This window comes from Suricata suricatta, chromosome 8 (assembly GCF_006229205.1).
Source record: "Suricata suricatta isolate VVHF042 chromosome 8, meerkat_22Aug2017_6uvM2_HiC, whole genome shotgun sequence".
NCBI lineage: Eukaryota > Metazoa > Chordata > Mammalia > Carnivora > Herpestidae > Suricata > Suricata suricatta.
Window position 1 is genome coordinate 60,550,521 of NC_043707.1, and position 14,423 is coordinate 60,564,943.

The 14,423-nt window shown below is 36.5% G+C and overlaps 1 protein-coding gene across 1 annotated transcript in view; it reads right to left on the minus strand.

Annotated features, from left to right (window-relative positions):
* The window catches only part of SNX7 (sorting nexin 7), a 74,184-nt gene extending 62,266 nt beyond the window's left edge, over positions 1-11,918 (minus strand). Inside the window, exons 1-4 of the mRNA XM_029947810.1 lie at positions 11,736-11,918; positions 5,446-5,556; positions 4,733-4,897; positions 2,228-2,426 (exon numbers count right to left, since the gene is read on the minus strand). Of these exons, the coding sequence (XP_029803670.1) occupies positions 2,228-2,426; positions 4,733-4,897; positions 5,446-5,556; positions 11,736-11,906 (646 nt within the window). The 5' untranslated portion in view covers positions 11,907-11,918. The remainder of the gene's footprint in view (positions 1-2,227; positions 2,427-4,732; positions 4,898-5,445; positions 5,557-11,735) is intronic.
* Positions 11,919-14,423: the final 2,505 nt, after the last annotated feature.

Here is a 14,423-nt window from a genome sequence, read left to right on the forward strand (position 1 = left end):
CAAGTTTGGGTCAGTGGCAATCACTCCCTGAAAACCAGAACTCAAATTTATAAAGTCTATCATAAAATCCAGTATTCCTCCTGAGCAATTCACAAAATGCAAAGCAACATACTGTTATAAAACTCCTAGGTCTCAATAGTTTCTAGGGGCCTCTCTGAATTGCTATTCCACTTAATTACGCATTAAGAATATTCTTAACAGAACTGAATCACAGAACCCAGTTAAAACAATTAGTCTTTTGAGATTAAAAAAAAAAAAGGACAAATGATAAATAACAAGGGCAGACAAATAAGGTCTAAAAGAAATATTTAAACTATATTCAGTCACCAAAATGACATCAACAAGTGTCAATGCATGGGGAAAAAAAAAAGGGGAAATGTACATTCAGTGATGACAGCTTTTTCTAGATTTCTTTTAATAACCAATCAAGTAGCGATAAAGTAAATTTTCCAACCACCAACTCATATGTGCATTCATTTTTTCAATCATTGAACAGGTTTTCATTGAGCATCTACTGTGTGTTAAGCACTGTAGAGACTAGAAATTAAACAAATATTTTCCCTTTTTGTCCTGATAGGATTTACTATTTTATGGGGGACATAGAAAATATAAAAATAAGTCCTGAACACAGAGAAAAAGTATTTAATCTCTAAAACCAATTTATATTAGGAAGTATATTCTTTGATTGGCCACCTAGTTTTAATGTAGTTAAATGCAATTAGAAAATTAGCAAAAAGCCAGCATGGAATTGGGGGAAAAAAATCATCATGGAATAAAGTCTAACTTCTAAACTAAAATAAAAATTTTAAAAAATTGAAAAAGGAAATGGTGCCATACTTGAACAGGCCTGATATAGAGTACTTGTTCCAAAAAGTCACAGACAATGTGGAAACCCTATTTTCTCATACACTGCTTTTTTGGTTTTAAGCTATGATCCATGTTGTACATTTAAACCAACTTCATACAACCACATTCAAATCTTAAGCTCAGCGCTTACTTTACCACTATTACTTCTAAAGGGGAACCAGAACAGCTAGTGGTTGACTAAAACGAATGGGGACTGGCCCTGACTACCTTCAAAATCATATAGAAATCAAAAATTTTCTCAGTATATCTGGGCAGAAGCCACACATGAAGGTGAAATTCTAACTTAATGTTATGTGATACCTCATGTAAAGAGCTTGGAAATCACTACTCAGTCTTAACAAGGAAAATGTTGAATAGACTGAAAAATGAATAGCTTTTCTTGGCTCTGTAAAACAGGGGAGAACACAGGATAAACTGCTGTCCTCGAGATTGGAAGGACAGGTGAAGAGAAGGAATCGTTGCTGGGCACCCTCAGCTCCCTCTCAGCACCCATTGCTGAGGTCGGGAGACTGGACCTGTAATTGATGACCTGCTGGAGGTGCAGTGTAGGCAACTTTAAGAGTTAAAAGCTCCAGGGGGACCCAGTCATGAGGTCAGTATTGTGAGACTTACCTCCAGGAGCTCAACTAGGTTCACTGTAAATATTGAATAAAAAGTACTCCTGCTTCTTGCCGAGGAAAATTTTGAAATCACCAGAGCACTGCTCTTAACAAAGGGCTATCCTCAGAGGACACTAGTTGACGAAAGCCTAACCTGTTCAGGTATTATCAGAGCCTAATTAACTTAGAGAAAGGGAAGTACTCAACTCCAGTCCATTGTGGCCATTCTGTCCCAACTAAGCAGAGAGAGAAAAACTGAGAAACTTGTGAAGTTCACAGACCAGAGGCGCAGGCTCACTAAAACTGAGATCTGATCACAAAACCGTAAAACGCTTCAGGTACAAAAGTTTTTTCTATATTTAGATCTATGTAAGTTTTCTATATGTGAAACTATAGAAGCCTTCTCCTCCCCCACAGCTTATCACAATATTAAAGGCCTGTTTAGAGCACTTCCTTTTACACAGTAGCATGTCTGGCTATTAAGAAAAAAATCATAATAAAAGGCAAAAAAGACAATTTAAAGAGACAGAGCAAGCATCAGAATCAGACATGGCAGGGGCATGGAAATGATCAGACCAGGAATTTAAAGCAGCAATGAGTAATATGGTGAGGGCTCTAATGGATAAAGTAAACATCACACAAGGACAGATGGGGTCTGTAAGCAGAGAGATGGAAACCTTAAAGAACCTAAAAGAAATGCTGACAACATGGCTGTACTACACCAGCAAATGGGAAGATCGGTCAGAAATTGAACTACATACCCCTTTCTTCCTTGTAAATTCTCTGAGATATTTTGTCTATCAAATTTATTTTCTGGCTAAAGACTTCAATAAAGTTATTCATTTCCATGAACTCCTCTGGACGGCTTTTTACTCCTCTCATTGACAGTGCAACAGCTCTGACTGTCTGTCCCATCCTGCTTAGTAATCCAGGCCCCTGCTTCTTGTGAGAAGAGAGCTCCTAGAAACAAACAAACAATGAAATATTTGTGATGAAGCAAATAGTCCAATATTCCCAATAAAAGGAAATGTCATTGGAACGATAAACATGATAAAAGGGTTTCATAGACCTTTTTTTTTAATGTAGTTTGAAGCAGGTGAGTTTTACTGGGGTACAGTTCTTCCCCTAAGTCTGTCTCCTTGATAATATTCCTTTTCAAAGTGCTTGTGTAAAACATGTATACAAATTTCCTCTCAGCACGGATCTTTAAAAGAATAAGGTTTAACTGAGGGAAATGTGCTAAAGGAGATACTAGGGAAAATAAGAGGACAATATGAGATGCAATCTATATTTTATAACAGGGATTTAATGGAGAATGGTTAAGAGAAGATTTCTTAGGACCTAAATTATTCCCTGAGAAAAAAAGAAAATGTTATTAATTCCTTAGCTATAATATAGCTAGCATGTATTGAGAGCTTAGTATGTTCTAGGCCCTTTATATATATATATATATATATATATATACTCACCATAGCACTATCAGGTAGGTTCCACTATTATCCTCATTTTACAGAAGAAAATACAAGCACAGTAAGGTTAAGACGCTTGCTCCAAGTCCAAGGGAAATTAAGTGGTGGACAAGGAGTGGTCTGACTCCAGAGGCTTCACTGCTAAGCACTAACCAGCTCTGTCTTCTTAGTGTCACTATAAAAGTTTATAAATAGATACTCGCTGACCATAATTCTCCAACCAAGTAAAGTAGCTAAACTGTGACACCACCGCCTCTGGATGGCTGGCTGTAGAGAAAGATTTTTAATAATATACGTAACTAGCTCTTTCATAGTTAATCTGGGAGGGAGGAGTACAAACATGCAAACCAAGAAGAAATGCTACAGAAGGATACACCACACAAAAACAGTCCTTTAGAAGTACCATATATTAAAAAAGAACACCAAGAAGAACACGGGAGTCTGGTGATGGTTATAGCACTCACTGAAATATAGGTTTGGGATCAAATAAAAGTCAATCAAATAAAAGGTTACCCATAAGAGGGAGCCTGGGTGGCTCAGTCGGTTAAGCCTCCGACTTCGGCTCAGGTCAGATCTCACGTTCGTGAGTTCGAGCCCCGCGTCAGGCTCTGTGCTGACAGTTAGCTCAGAGCCTGGAGCCTGTTTCAGATTCTGTGTCTCCTTCTCTCTCTGACCCTCCCCCTCTCATGCTCTGTCTCTTCTGTATCAAAAATAAATAAAGCATTAACAAAAATTAAAAAAAAAGGTTACCCATAAGAAACAAAAAAAATCTATAAATAATAATGCCGACTACCAAATCCACAATATTTATACAAATATTGAATAATATATTATCTTTCTCCACATTTATTTTCCTGCAGGTCTTAGACAAAATAATACATATACAGTAAACTTGTTTATTTCCAAGGCAGCATGGTTTTACGTGTATAGTAACAGGTGCTGCCCTTGACCAAGTAACACATCTACCCGTGAGTGCTACAGCATCACTTGATAGAGTAAACATTATCAGAGAGAGCATAAGTCACAACTGGCAAGCTATTACTGAGAATTGACTATAGAGAATGTTTCTAGCAGCTTCTAAGGTTCTGGAGTCAGGCCACAAATTCATTTCACATAAGTCTCAAAGGACTTCCAAATAGCAGTGCTATCTGTCAAGATTGAGATGAACCACTTGCTAGCTTCTATTACTTTGGCAAAACTGAGAAATACAAAACTCAATATGGGTCAGTAATCGTTTAATATTGACCATGTCTCCTATCCATTTCCTTTTTTGGTGAGTTATATTTTCATAGGTGAAAAGAAAAAAGAATATATAAAGTTTCTGCATTAGGAATAGATACACCCTCCCCATTTGGAACTGAAAGAAAAACAGAAAATTGTATTATCTATTTGGCTATCCATCCAACCATCTATCCATTTAACAAAGACTTTTACCCTAACTTCCAAACATCTACCCATTTATCCTAACTTAAATAGCCCTAACCCATTATAAAAGTATACTGTATACATGCAGCGTTGGCTAAATATGCAAGGAGTACCCTGACATTAAAAAAATTCAACTACCAAGAGAAATATAAATATGTGTATGTGAGGAAGATATAATAAGATGTCTGTAATGTTTATATGTCGACTTGACACAGAGTAGATCTTAAATCTGAAGATCTCTCCAGTGTTTGACAATCCATCTTAATTCAAGAACACTGCTGCCTGATTCATAAAGGAAAACAATAAGAAGCATACAACCTACTATACAAAAGACAGTAAAGGATTATATATGTATAAATCAAAATTCTTTACCCAAGCTTGTGCAGTAAGAAACACCTTGAAGTCTTCATTAAATGTTAGAGTTGGGTGGTCAGCAATTCGGTTCAGGAACTTATGTAGCGCCTTCCTTCGTGTTTCAATGAAGTCATCATTGAAGCGCTCCACCATACCTTTCACGATAAACTTCTCAGGCAATGGCTGAGGCAGAACAGTTTTAAAAGGATCTGAGCGTTATGTGGTACGGAATTATAAGGTATTCTACACTCTTCCTTTTTGGAAGACTATCTGAGCTTGCAATCATTTCTTATAATAAAAATTTTTCAAAATTCACAACACTAGAACCCAAGCCTGCAAAATCTTAACATATGAGAATAGTTTAGAAAAACAAATCTGGGGGTGCCTAGGTTACTCAGTCAGTTAAGCATCCCCCTCTTGATTTCGGCTCAGGTCATGAACCCATGGTTCGGGAGATGGAGCCCCACGTCTGGCTCTGTGCTGAGTGTAGAACGTGAACCTCTCTCTCTCCCTCTGCCCCTCCCCTGCTTGCTCTTTTTCTTAAAATAAATAAACATTAAAAAAAGAAAAAAGAAAGAAAAAGAAATCTGTACATAGACGGAAAGTTTAAAAGCAAAGGTTTCTGGATAAATGAATGATACTGATTCAAAAGTCTGACATTAGTTATAGGAATTCTAATGATTCACAAGACAAAATGGTAGCTACTCTATGGGGAAGAAATGTAGACTTACTGGAATAATCAGAGTGGGGTGAGCTTCTTCAAGTTTTCCTTTCAACCAAAGGAAATCTTGATAACGTCTCCTAACTTCAAATTCGCTGGAGTCAAATTCCCCACGAGATGTCTGAAGAAAGCAGGAAAAAATAACGGCACGTGCAATATAAGACAGAAGACATTTGCCTAATGTTATTTTAGACATGCTGAAATAAATGGGTCTCTAAGAAAAATTAACAAATTCTAATTATTCAGTGTTTGTCAGCCTGTACTTTTTTTGCAGTCATCAATTCATACAGCAGATGAAACAAAGCAAACTTTCCAGTATTTCCAGAAAGAAAGCAAACATCATGCTCAAATTTAAAATCCAAACTGAAAAATCTGTCTTAGAGCAGCCATCTGCCTTCCACAAGATTTTAACTACTATTATATTTGGCATGACTTTCTTGCTAACAAGAAAGTGTGTTCTGAATTTAGGTTTCAAATATATTTTTTCTCAAGATGATTAGAATTCAGAATTTGAGGAAAGTCCTATTTTTGTAATTTGGAAAATAACCTGAACATAACTGAGAAAAAATGTTTTCCTGGAATTTGTTCAAATGAATTGCTTTGGTAAAATTTACTTTTAGTATATAAAAATTCTAACATTTTGCAGAGTGATTTTACCACTGTTTAAAAAATGTTATTAATGAAGATTTGACGTGAAAAGAAAATCTTCCTGTCATTTCTCAAGGGATTTTGAGTTATATGGCTAAACTCCTAAAAATTAAGCAAATAAATTAAAATATCTGTTCTCAACAAACCAAAAATCTATGCCAACACATATGACAAGAAGAACATGGGTACAATATCAACCTCATTTCCATTGCCTGAATCCCAAGTCAAATTTTAAAAAATTATTTGATGTACACTCACTCCCACCAATAACTTATTAAGTAAATTTTTGCATATTAAAAATTATACAGAGTGATAATAGGTTGAAATTTTCCTGGAGGAAAAACAATGGGGTAACACATTGCATGCATGTTTTGGTCTCACCCAAAATATTAATCATCCACACAGAGGAGTGCAATTGTAAAACTAAGTACTTCAAGTCAGAGACGCAATCTTAATTGTAGTGAAATAAGGTTCATAAAAGTTATGTGTTCCAAGGTTTATTCTTTTAAAATAAATGTTTATAATATCACACCATATATTTTAGCAAAACATTTCCTTTTTGGTGGGAAAAAGCGGAGGTAAATGAGATGCAGACGTCTACAGAACTAAATGTTCAAAAACACTATGAAATCTTAACTATGGGTACAAGTTATGGAAATGGCACAAAGAGGAAAACTAAATCTAGTAGAAACACAGTTTAACAACATATATATGAGTTGGTATGTGGACACATATATGCAAATACACACATACGCATACATATATAAGCATACAAAGCATGGTTTCTAGTCACTCATTAAAAATTACTTATTGAATACCTCCTTGTACCAGCCACATATGTATAGGTTCACTAACAATTTCCAAAAGTATAAATTGGTATAACCAATATTAAATACTCAAACATTGGGCAGTTCAGAGCTTTATATGTCCTCAAGAATTATCAACACTGTAGAACAATCTGAGAAAAACCCCAGCAAGAGGAGGATATAAAATCAAGTCAAATAATTGGTTGATTCTGTCCCCATCACTCAGTCATTGACTTAAAAGAGTTTTCTACTGTTTCATACTGCAGTAACACAGGAAGAAGACAGAAGATGCACAAATAATGGTTCTAATGCAGAATACAGTTTTCCATGGAAGCTATATCAATAAATGGTCTTTAATTTTTCATGTCTGACCATAAAAGCTTGGGTACTTGAAGTTTAGAACCAATGGACTCATGTGACCTACACCCCAAAATGCACTCATTCAACAAACACTAACCTCTGGTCAACGGCAGTTACTCTAGGTCTGAGGATTCAGAAAATGTTTTTGAGGGAAAATGAATTTTAGAATCAAGAATATACTTTAAACCCTACTCCATGCTGGCAGGCATTTAGGAGTTTATCTTCATGATGAAGATGTGAGACAGAAGACCCTTGTTAAATCTTGAAGCTCTTGTTTCTATATGTAGTAAAGGAAAGCATATCTCTGATCCAAACCCCCGCCTCGCCAAAAAAAAAAAAAAAAAAAAAAAAAAAAAAAAACAACCCAGTACTTTAGAACAGATATTCTAACCTGGAGAATAAAGGGCAATTTCCCATAATGAAGACAGATGCTAGGTACATGGGCTACCTGATACTCATAATTATTTACAGCCAGGTCATTCTGAAGTATTCCTAAGTAGGAAATTGTCAGTGTACATATGTGCAGTTATCCATATAATCGTAATGTCTATAAATATAAATTTTAATAAAACTAAAACTTTCTCAGGGAAGCCACCTCTGAACTTTCACATTAGATGGAGTGCCCATGCTCATAAAATTGTATATTTTTGGGGCGCCTGGATGGCTCAGTCGGTTAAGCGTCCGGCTTCGGCTCAGGTCAGATCTCACGGTTCGTGGGTTCGACCCCTGCGTCGGGCTCTGGGCTGACAGCTAGCTCAGAGTCTGGAGCCTGTTTCAGATTCTGTATCTCCCTCTCTCTCTGACCCTCCCCTGCTCACACTGTCTCTCTCTGTCTCTCAAAAATAAATAAAAAGCATTAAAAAATTTTTTTTAATTGTATATTTTTTTCCTCATAGCATTTATAGCTATAATTAAATAATTAAGCCTGTAATTGTGTAATATCCACCACGCCCCTAGATTGAGAGCTCCATGAAGGCAGAGAGTATGTCCATCTTGATTGCTGGTGTAGTCTCAATATACACGCACAGAACCTGGGACATAACTGGCACTCAACAAAACTTCACTGAATATATGAGCAAATAAATGATAAAAAGTGATTAACAAATCAGGGCGCCTGGGTGGCTCAGCTGCTTAAGCAGCCGACTCCAGCTCAGGTCATTTGTCACAGTCTGAGTTCAAGCTTCACATCCAGCTCTGTGCTGAGAACATGGAGCCTGGAGCCTACTTTAGTTTCTGTGTCTTCCTCCCTCTCTGCGTCTCCCCTGCTTGTGCTTGCTCGCTCGCTCTCTCTCTCTCTCTCTCTCTCTCTCAAAAATGAATAACTATTAAAAAAATTTTTAAGCGATTAACAAAGAAAAGAGTATATTTGAAAACATACATCTACCAAATGTTTATATATTTTTATCTGCAATGCATATTTTAGTATATGTAGGCATATAGTCTATATATTGGATGCAGTAAAAATAATCAAAAGTAGAACAAAGGGACTTTTTCATAATAGTGAAACTCAAAGATAGCGTGCCATACCATATCGGGATGCACAAAATTATAACAGAAAACACATATAGTGTGAAAGTAAATGGTCTGGATTTAAATGCCAGCTCAGGTAATCACTATGGTATGTAAACTTTGGCAAGTTATTGAGTTTCAAAGTTTTCATGCACAAAATGAGGGTAAATCATAACATCTAGGTCCTAGGATCATTGTTAAACTTTAAACAAGTGCATCTGTATAAAGTGGTTAGAACACTGCCTGGCCCAAAGCAATCACACAATAAATGTTAGTTAAACACACTGTAATATTATCAGTATTTACTACTACTGCTGCTGCTGCTATAAGAGCAGTACATCATTTAAAATATGATGTAAATATGGGTACTATATGTCTGTGATTGGAGTAAACTTCATAGGGCAGCTTATAAAACAGTGTCTAAGAGAAATAAATAATGATGGGAAAATAATTCAGTTGCACAAATTCTTTGCTAGGAAGGATGATGACCATGGATGGTTATAATTAAAATAGTAATACCGGAGAAATCTGATCCTGTTTTTTAGCAGTATGTCTGTATAAACTCATTAAATATTCACAACGACCCTTCAAGCTTATTACTGTTATCTTATTTACAACTGAGGAAACTAAGCATAGAGAGGTTAATTAAATTGCCCAAAAAGACATAGCCAGGAAGGAGAGTAATCAAGATTGAATTCCATGCTATCTTGCTCTACAGCCTCTTAATACGAGTATGATACTATAAACGTCTTCACTCATCCATTGACCAAAAAGGTAACTTGCTTACTCACTATATCCTAAGGATTGTGTATGGAAATGTGGATGACTTAATATGTAATTACCTTCCTTGTGAAGTTCACAGACTTCTTGGGAATAAATACAAATAAACATATAGTTATCTACTCACATACAGGTTGGTGGCAATTACTGAATATTTATTATGTGTCAGGTGTTTTGTTAAGTGTTTTATGTCAATGACCAATCCTAAATCAATTCTTACAGCAACTCTACAAAACCAGGTTTGAGTGTCATTTCCATTTTATAGACTTAAAAAAAAAAACAAACCTTGAGGCTTAGAAGGATTAAATATAGGCTTACAATGTCTTTGCTATACTGACTCAAGAGTTTTATATCCTTTAAGAATTCAATTAGAACTGCATGAGGACACAGAAGAAAGAGGTTTCCAGGCCACAAATGCAGGGGTAGACCAGGGCAGGCATCACCTTGAGTTGTATCTTGAAAAATAAACATTAGTTCTTCTTTTTAGAAGAGGAAGGACAAAATACAAAGAAGGAAAAGTATATACAAAGTCATGAGAGTAAGAACTACTCTACAGTATTCAGATAACAAAAATCGTTTTAGATGAGTGGAGGGCAGAGGTATTAAAAATGGGGAGTTAAAGACAGTAGTCATACAGGGTAGGTTGGCATCAGACTGAGAAGTTCTTTACATGTCACACAAAGGAATTTGTACTTTGTTCTGCAGGAAATTAGGAACCTGGAAGGGTTTTAAGAATCTGAGTGAAGAGATTAGATATATACATTTTTATGACACATAACTAGAAGCAGTGTGGAATTTGCACTGGAAGAAGTGATCATAGGAAAATGGTCCAAAACCTTTTCAGCTACAAAAGAGACATACTACAAAAGAGAAGGAGGGTGTGGCCTCAAAAAGAGACTACTCTAACTTAAGAATATAATTCCTAAAGACTGCTATTACATACAGGATTTAAAAAAAATAGTTACACAACTTGGTTGTTTTATTCTGGCAGAAATAAACTCTCTTTTTGGAGAGCCTTGTCCTAGGAGTAAGGAGATTTGGGTTCAAGATTCACTCTGCATTTGAATTATCCGACAACTAACAATATCTTATACATAAGATAAAGTGGGCATTGGCTCTTATTTGGAAAGAAAATGAAATTATATTTTGTAATATTCAGAAGAAATGCTACAATAAAATATTACATCATGTTTTTAACTAGTTTTCCTTATTAGCAAACTGAGGCTCTTCTTTTCCAAAGACATTTCTTTATATTTTTCTAAACTAAAAACAAAATTTTTCCATTTAAAAAAAAATTAATGCTTATTTATTTTTGAGAGAGAGACAGAGACAGAGAACAAGCCAGAAAGGACAGAGGGAGAGGGGCAGGCTCCAGGCTCCAAAGTGTCAGCACACAGCCCGACATGGGGCTCAAACTCACCAGCTGTGACATCCTGACCTGCCCCAGTCACTCACTGTTTTTAGCAGAGGTGCATCTTAAAACAGAAACATTTGGGGCGCCTGGGTGGCTCAGTCGGTTGAACATCCAACTTCAGCTCAGGTCATGATCTTGTGTTTTGTGAATTCAGGCCCCACATCAGGCTCTCTGCTGTCAGCCCAGAGGCCATTTCAGATCCTCTGTCCTCTCTCTGACCTCACCCCACTTGCTCTCCTGTGCATGCGTGCTCACACTGTCTCAAAAGTGAATAAACATTAAAAAAATGAGTGACCATATATGGGATGTGAGAACTCAACAGATGAACATAGGGGAAAGGAAAAGAAAAATAAGATAAAAACAGAGAGGGAGGCAAACCATAAGAGACTTGAACACAGAGAACAAACTGAGGGCTGCTGGAGGGGAGGTGGGTAAGGGGATAGATTAAATAGCTGATGGGCTTCAAAGCACTTTTTGGGATGACACTTGGTGTCACATGTAAGAGATGAATCACTGGGTTCTATTCCTGAAGCCAGGACAATACTGTATGTTAAGTAATTTGAATTGAAATTTAAAAAAAAAAGAGTGACTGATGTAATTTGAATTTTACTGGCTTTATCTAGAATAAGTGAAGGATAGATTAGATGCAAAATCTTATCAAAATGGTTGAAAGAAAAGTCAATTCAGCTAAGATTCTCTAATGTTGAGAGTCATAGTCAACAAAAAACACTTCCAAAAGTTCAGGGAGCAACTGATTCAAGAAGGTGTTCATTAAAGATTTACCTTAGTAATAATCCTATAAGTAATGAAAGTTTCAATTGTAGTAACATGGCTTTCAGGTTCATCAACTGTAATGAAAAGATCTTTCAAATCTGGCTCATCTTCAAACTTGACTTGGTTTATCATCGATAGAGGGGATGTTGGCATCATAGGGCTGAAGGAATTCATGTCCATCAATGAGGCATCCTAAGAAATCAAACACATTCAAAAATTAACATCTATAGAAGAAACAGTTTAAAATACAGTTTAGATACAATGAATACTATTGAAATATGTCAAGAACAAAAAGGATGATTGGGCTCCTGGTTAAATATGGTATGTTGTACATGTTTTTTATCTCTGCTTCCTCTTAAAATCCCACTTCAAAAATGACAGCAAAGAAATAAACAAATTAAAACAAAACAATACAAGACAAGACAAAAAAGGCATAAACCCTCAAGGTAAAAACAGAAAGAGAGAGAGAGAGATAAAGCAAACAAAAGAGACTACTTTTTGGAAACTGGAAATCTGACTGTCGAGAGGTAACCGAAATATCAGGGCAGAGAAGGCGGACAGTAAGCTTTAGAAGGTCATGCCCAGAAGGCATGTTTATGAGAGAGGATCCCAGAGAGATTTCAGAATCACAGCACCAGAAACCCATGGACTAAAACCAAAGGACTGGTTGAAAAGCTAATAAAACTAAAAGGTTAGTACCTCAGCTTCCCTCACCTACCCCAAGCCATTAGGTGACAATCCTTCCCCAGTTGTGGAAAAAAGTGTAAGTTTTCTTTCTGGAATGTCTCTGAACTCATGGGTGCCAGGCAGAAGGGAGGAAGAGATGGCAAAGGAAAGTCCTACATTCAAGATGGGCCAGCTCTCTCCCCTCATCTGGCCCTAAGGATTCCATCAGCAATGTACGAAATTCCACTCCATGGTCAGAGGGTTCCTCTCTTAGCTCGCCATTCTAAGAAAATAAAACAAAAAACTAACAGTTGGAGTCCCTGATGAGTGAGCCAGGTCTCTGCATAATCACCCTACTCTGAAGCCCTTACCATACATGTTGAATATCTACTCTGCTTTTTACCACCTAATGTAGAAACTGCAAAATATCTAAAAATGTGAAAAACCTCGGATATGAAAGAAAGATTCACAAACAGACAGAAGACAGGAAGCAGTTAGAGAACAGAATGCTTTTTAAAAAAATGGATGAAATCATCAGAGGTAAGAATGATATCAAAGTCATGAATAAAAACAGGAGTTATATTGTTAAAAAATTCATAGAACAGCAGCAAGACAATAAAAAAGGAGGCTCATGAAAATTGAAATATGATAATAGGATAACAACTCAACAGGAAGTTTGAAAGATAGAACTCAAGAACGACGTTGAATTAAGAAGGACAAAAGATGGAAAAGGAGAAGGAAGTATTTTTAAAAATTAAAGAATCCAGGCAGGTAGTGTCTGAAGTAAATGAATTCCATGAAATGAAGAGGAAAACATGCTTTCAACTGCAGTTCAAAGTTTCCAGGTTGATAAGGCCTTTCCTGCCTCCTCAAAATGAATGGGGGCAGTGGTGGGATTGAAAGTGCTCCTACAATAACCACGACATTGCATAACAGAGGCTATCTTTCAGAGAGAATACAAACAGGTAAAACATAACAGGAATCTCAGGAATCAGAATGGTTCCAGATTTCTCAATGGTAACATGGGAAACTAAGTGACAATAAAATATCTTCCAAATTTTGAGAGGAAAATATCTTCTACCTAGAACTCTATATAGCCTGATAAATTGTCATTAAAGTATACAAGTAGATTAAAGCCATTTCAGATATAAAAGATTTAAAAAACTGACTTCCCATGCATCCATTCTTTGGAAGCTTCTTTAATTTTCCAAAATGAGAACATATAACAAGAGGAAATAGGATCTAAAAACAGGAGCTTCAACAGAAAAGAGAACGACAGGAAATTCTTCGGATGATCATGAAAGAATGTTCTAGGTTCTAGGCTTTGCAGCAGAACTAAAGAACAAACTATACAGACTGGGTCAGTAAGACAGGGTCACCAGGGTGGCAGGGAGTTGAACAGGGAAAAAGAATAAGGGAAGAGAGGGAGGAAGGGAGGAAGGGAGGCAGGAAGGAGGGAAAAAGACAGGGCAGTGAGCAAAGGAGGGAGGAAAAGGAAGAGGAGAAGAAAGAAGGAAGGAAGGCAGGGGAAGGGAGGGGAGGGGAGAGAAGGGCAAGGAGGGGAGAGAAGGGTGGGGGTAGAGGAGGGAGGAAGGAAGGAGGAAGGAAGGAAGGAAGTGAAGGAAGGGAGAGAAAGGCAGGTGACAGAGTAACTAATATGCTTAAACATAACGAGACGAAGCATGCCGTGTTAGATTTCGTACATGAATTGTGATGGGTGCAGAGAAAGTCAAGATGAAAAGAAACCAAGAGAAGGAGACAGGGACTGATAAAGAAATAAAGAACATGAATGAAGGAAGGAATAATAAATAGTGAACTCTCAAGAAAACAAAAGATATATAAGAATTAAAATGTAATGATAGTTCACTGTATGACCTGACTTTAAGTAAAAATAAGTTGTTCTAATCTTGAATTTAATAAGAATAGTGATAGAATTATACTGATGGTCAGAGAAAAAGTATACATACTGTATATGTTTGAGGGGAAGAGATATTGCCTAAAAAATAGACTCAAAAAATGCAGTTACTATGA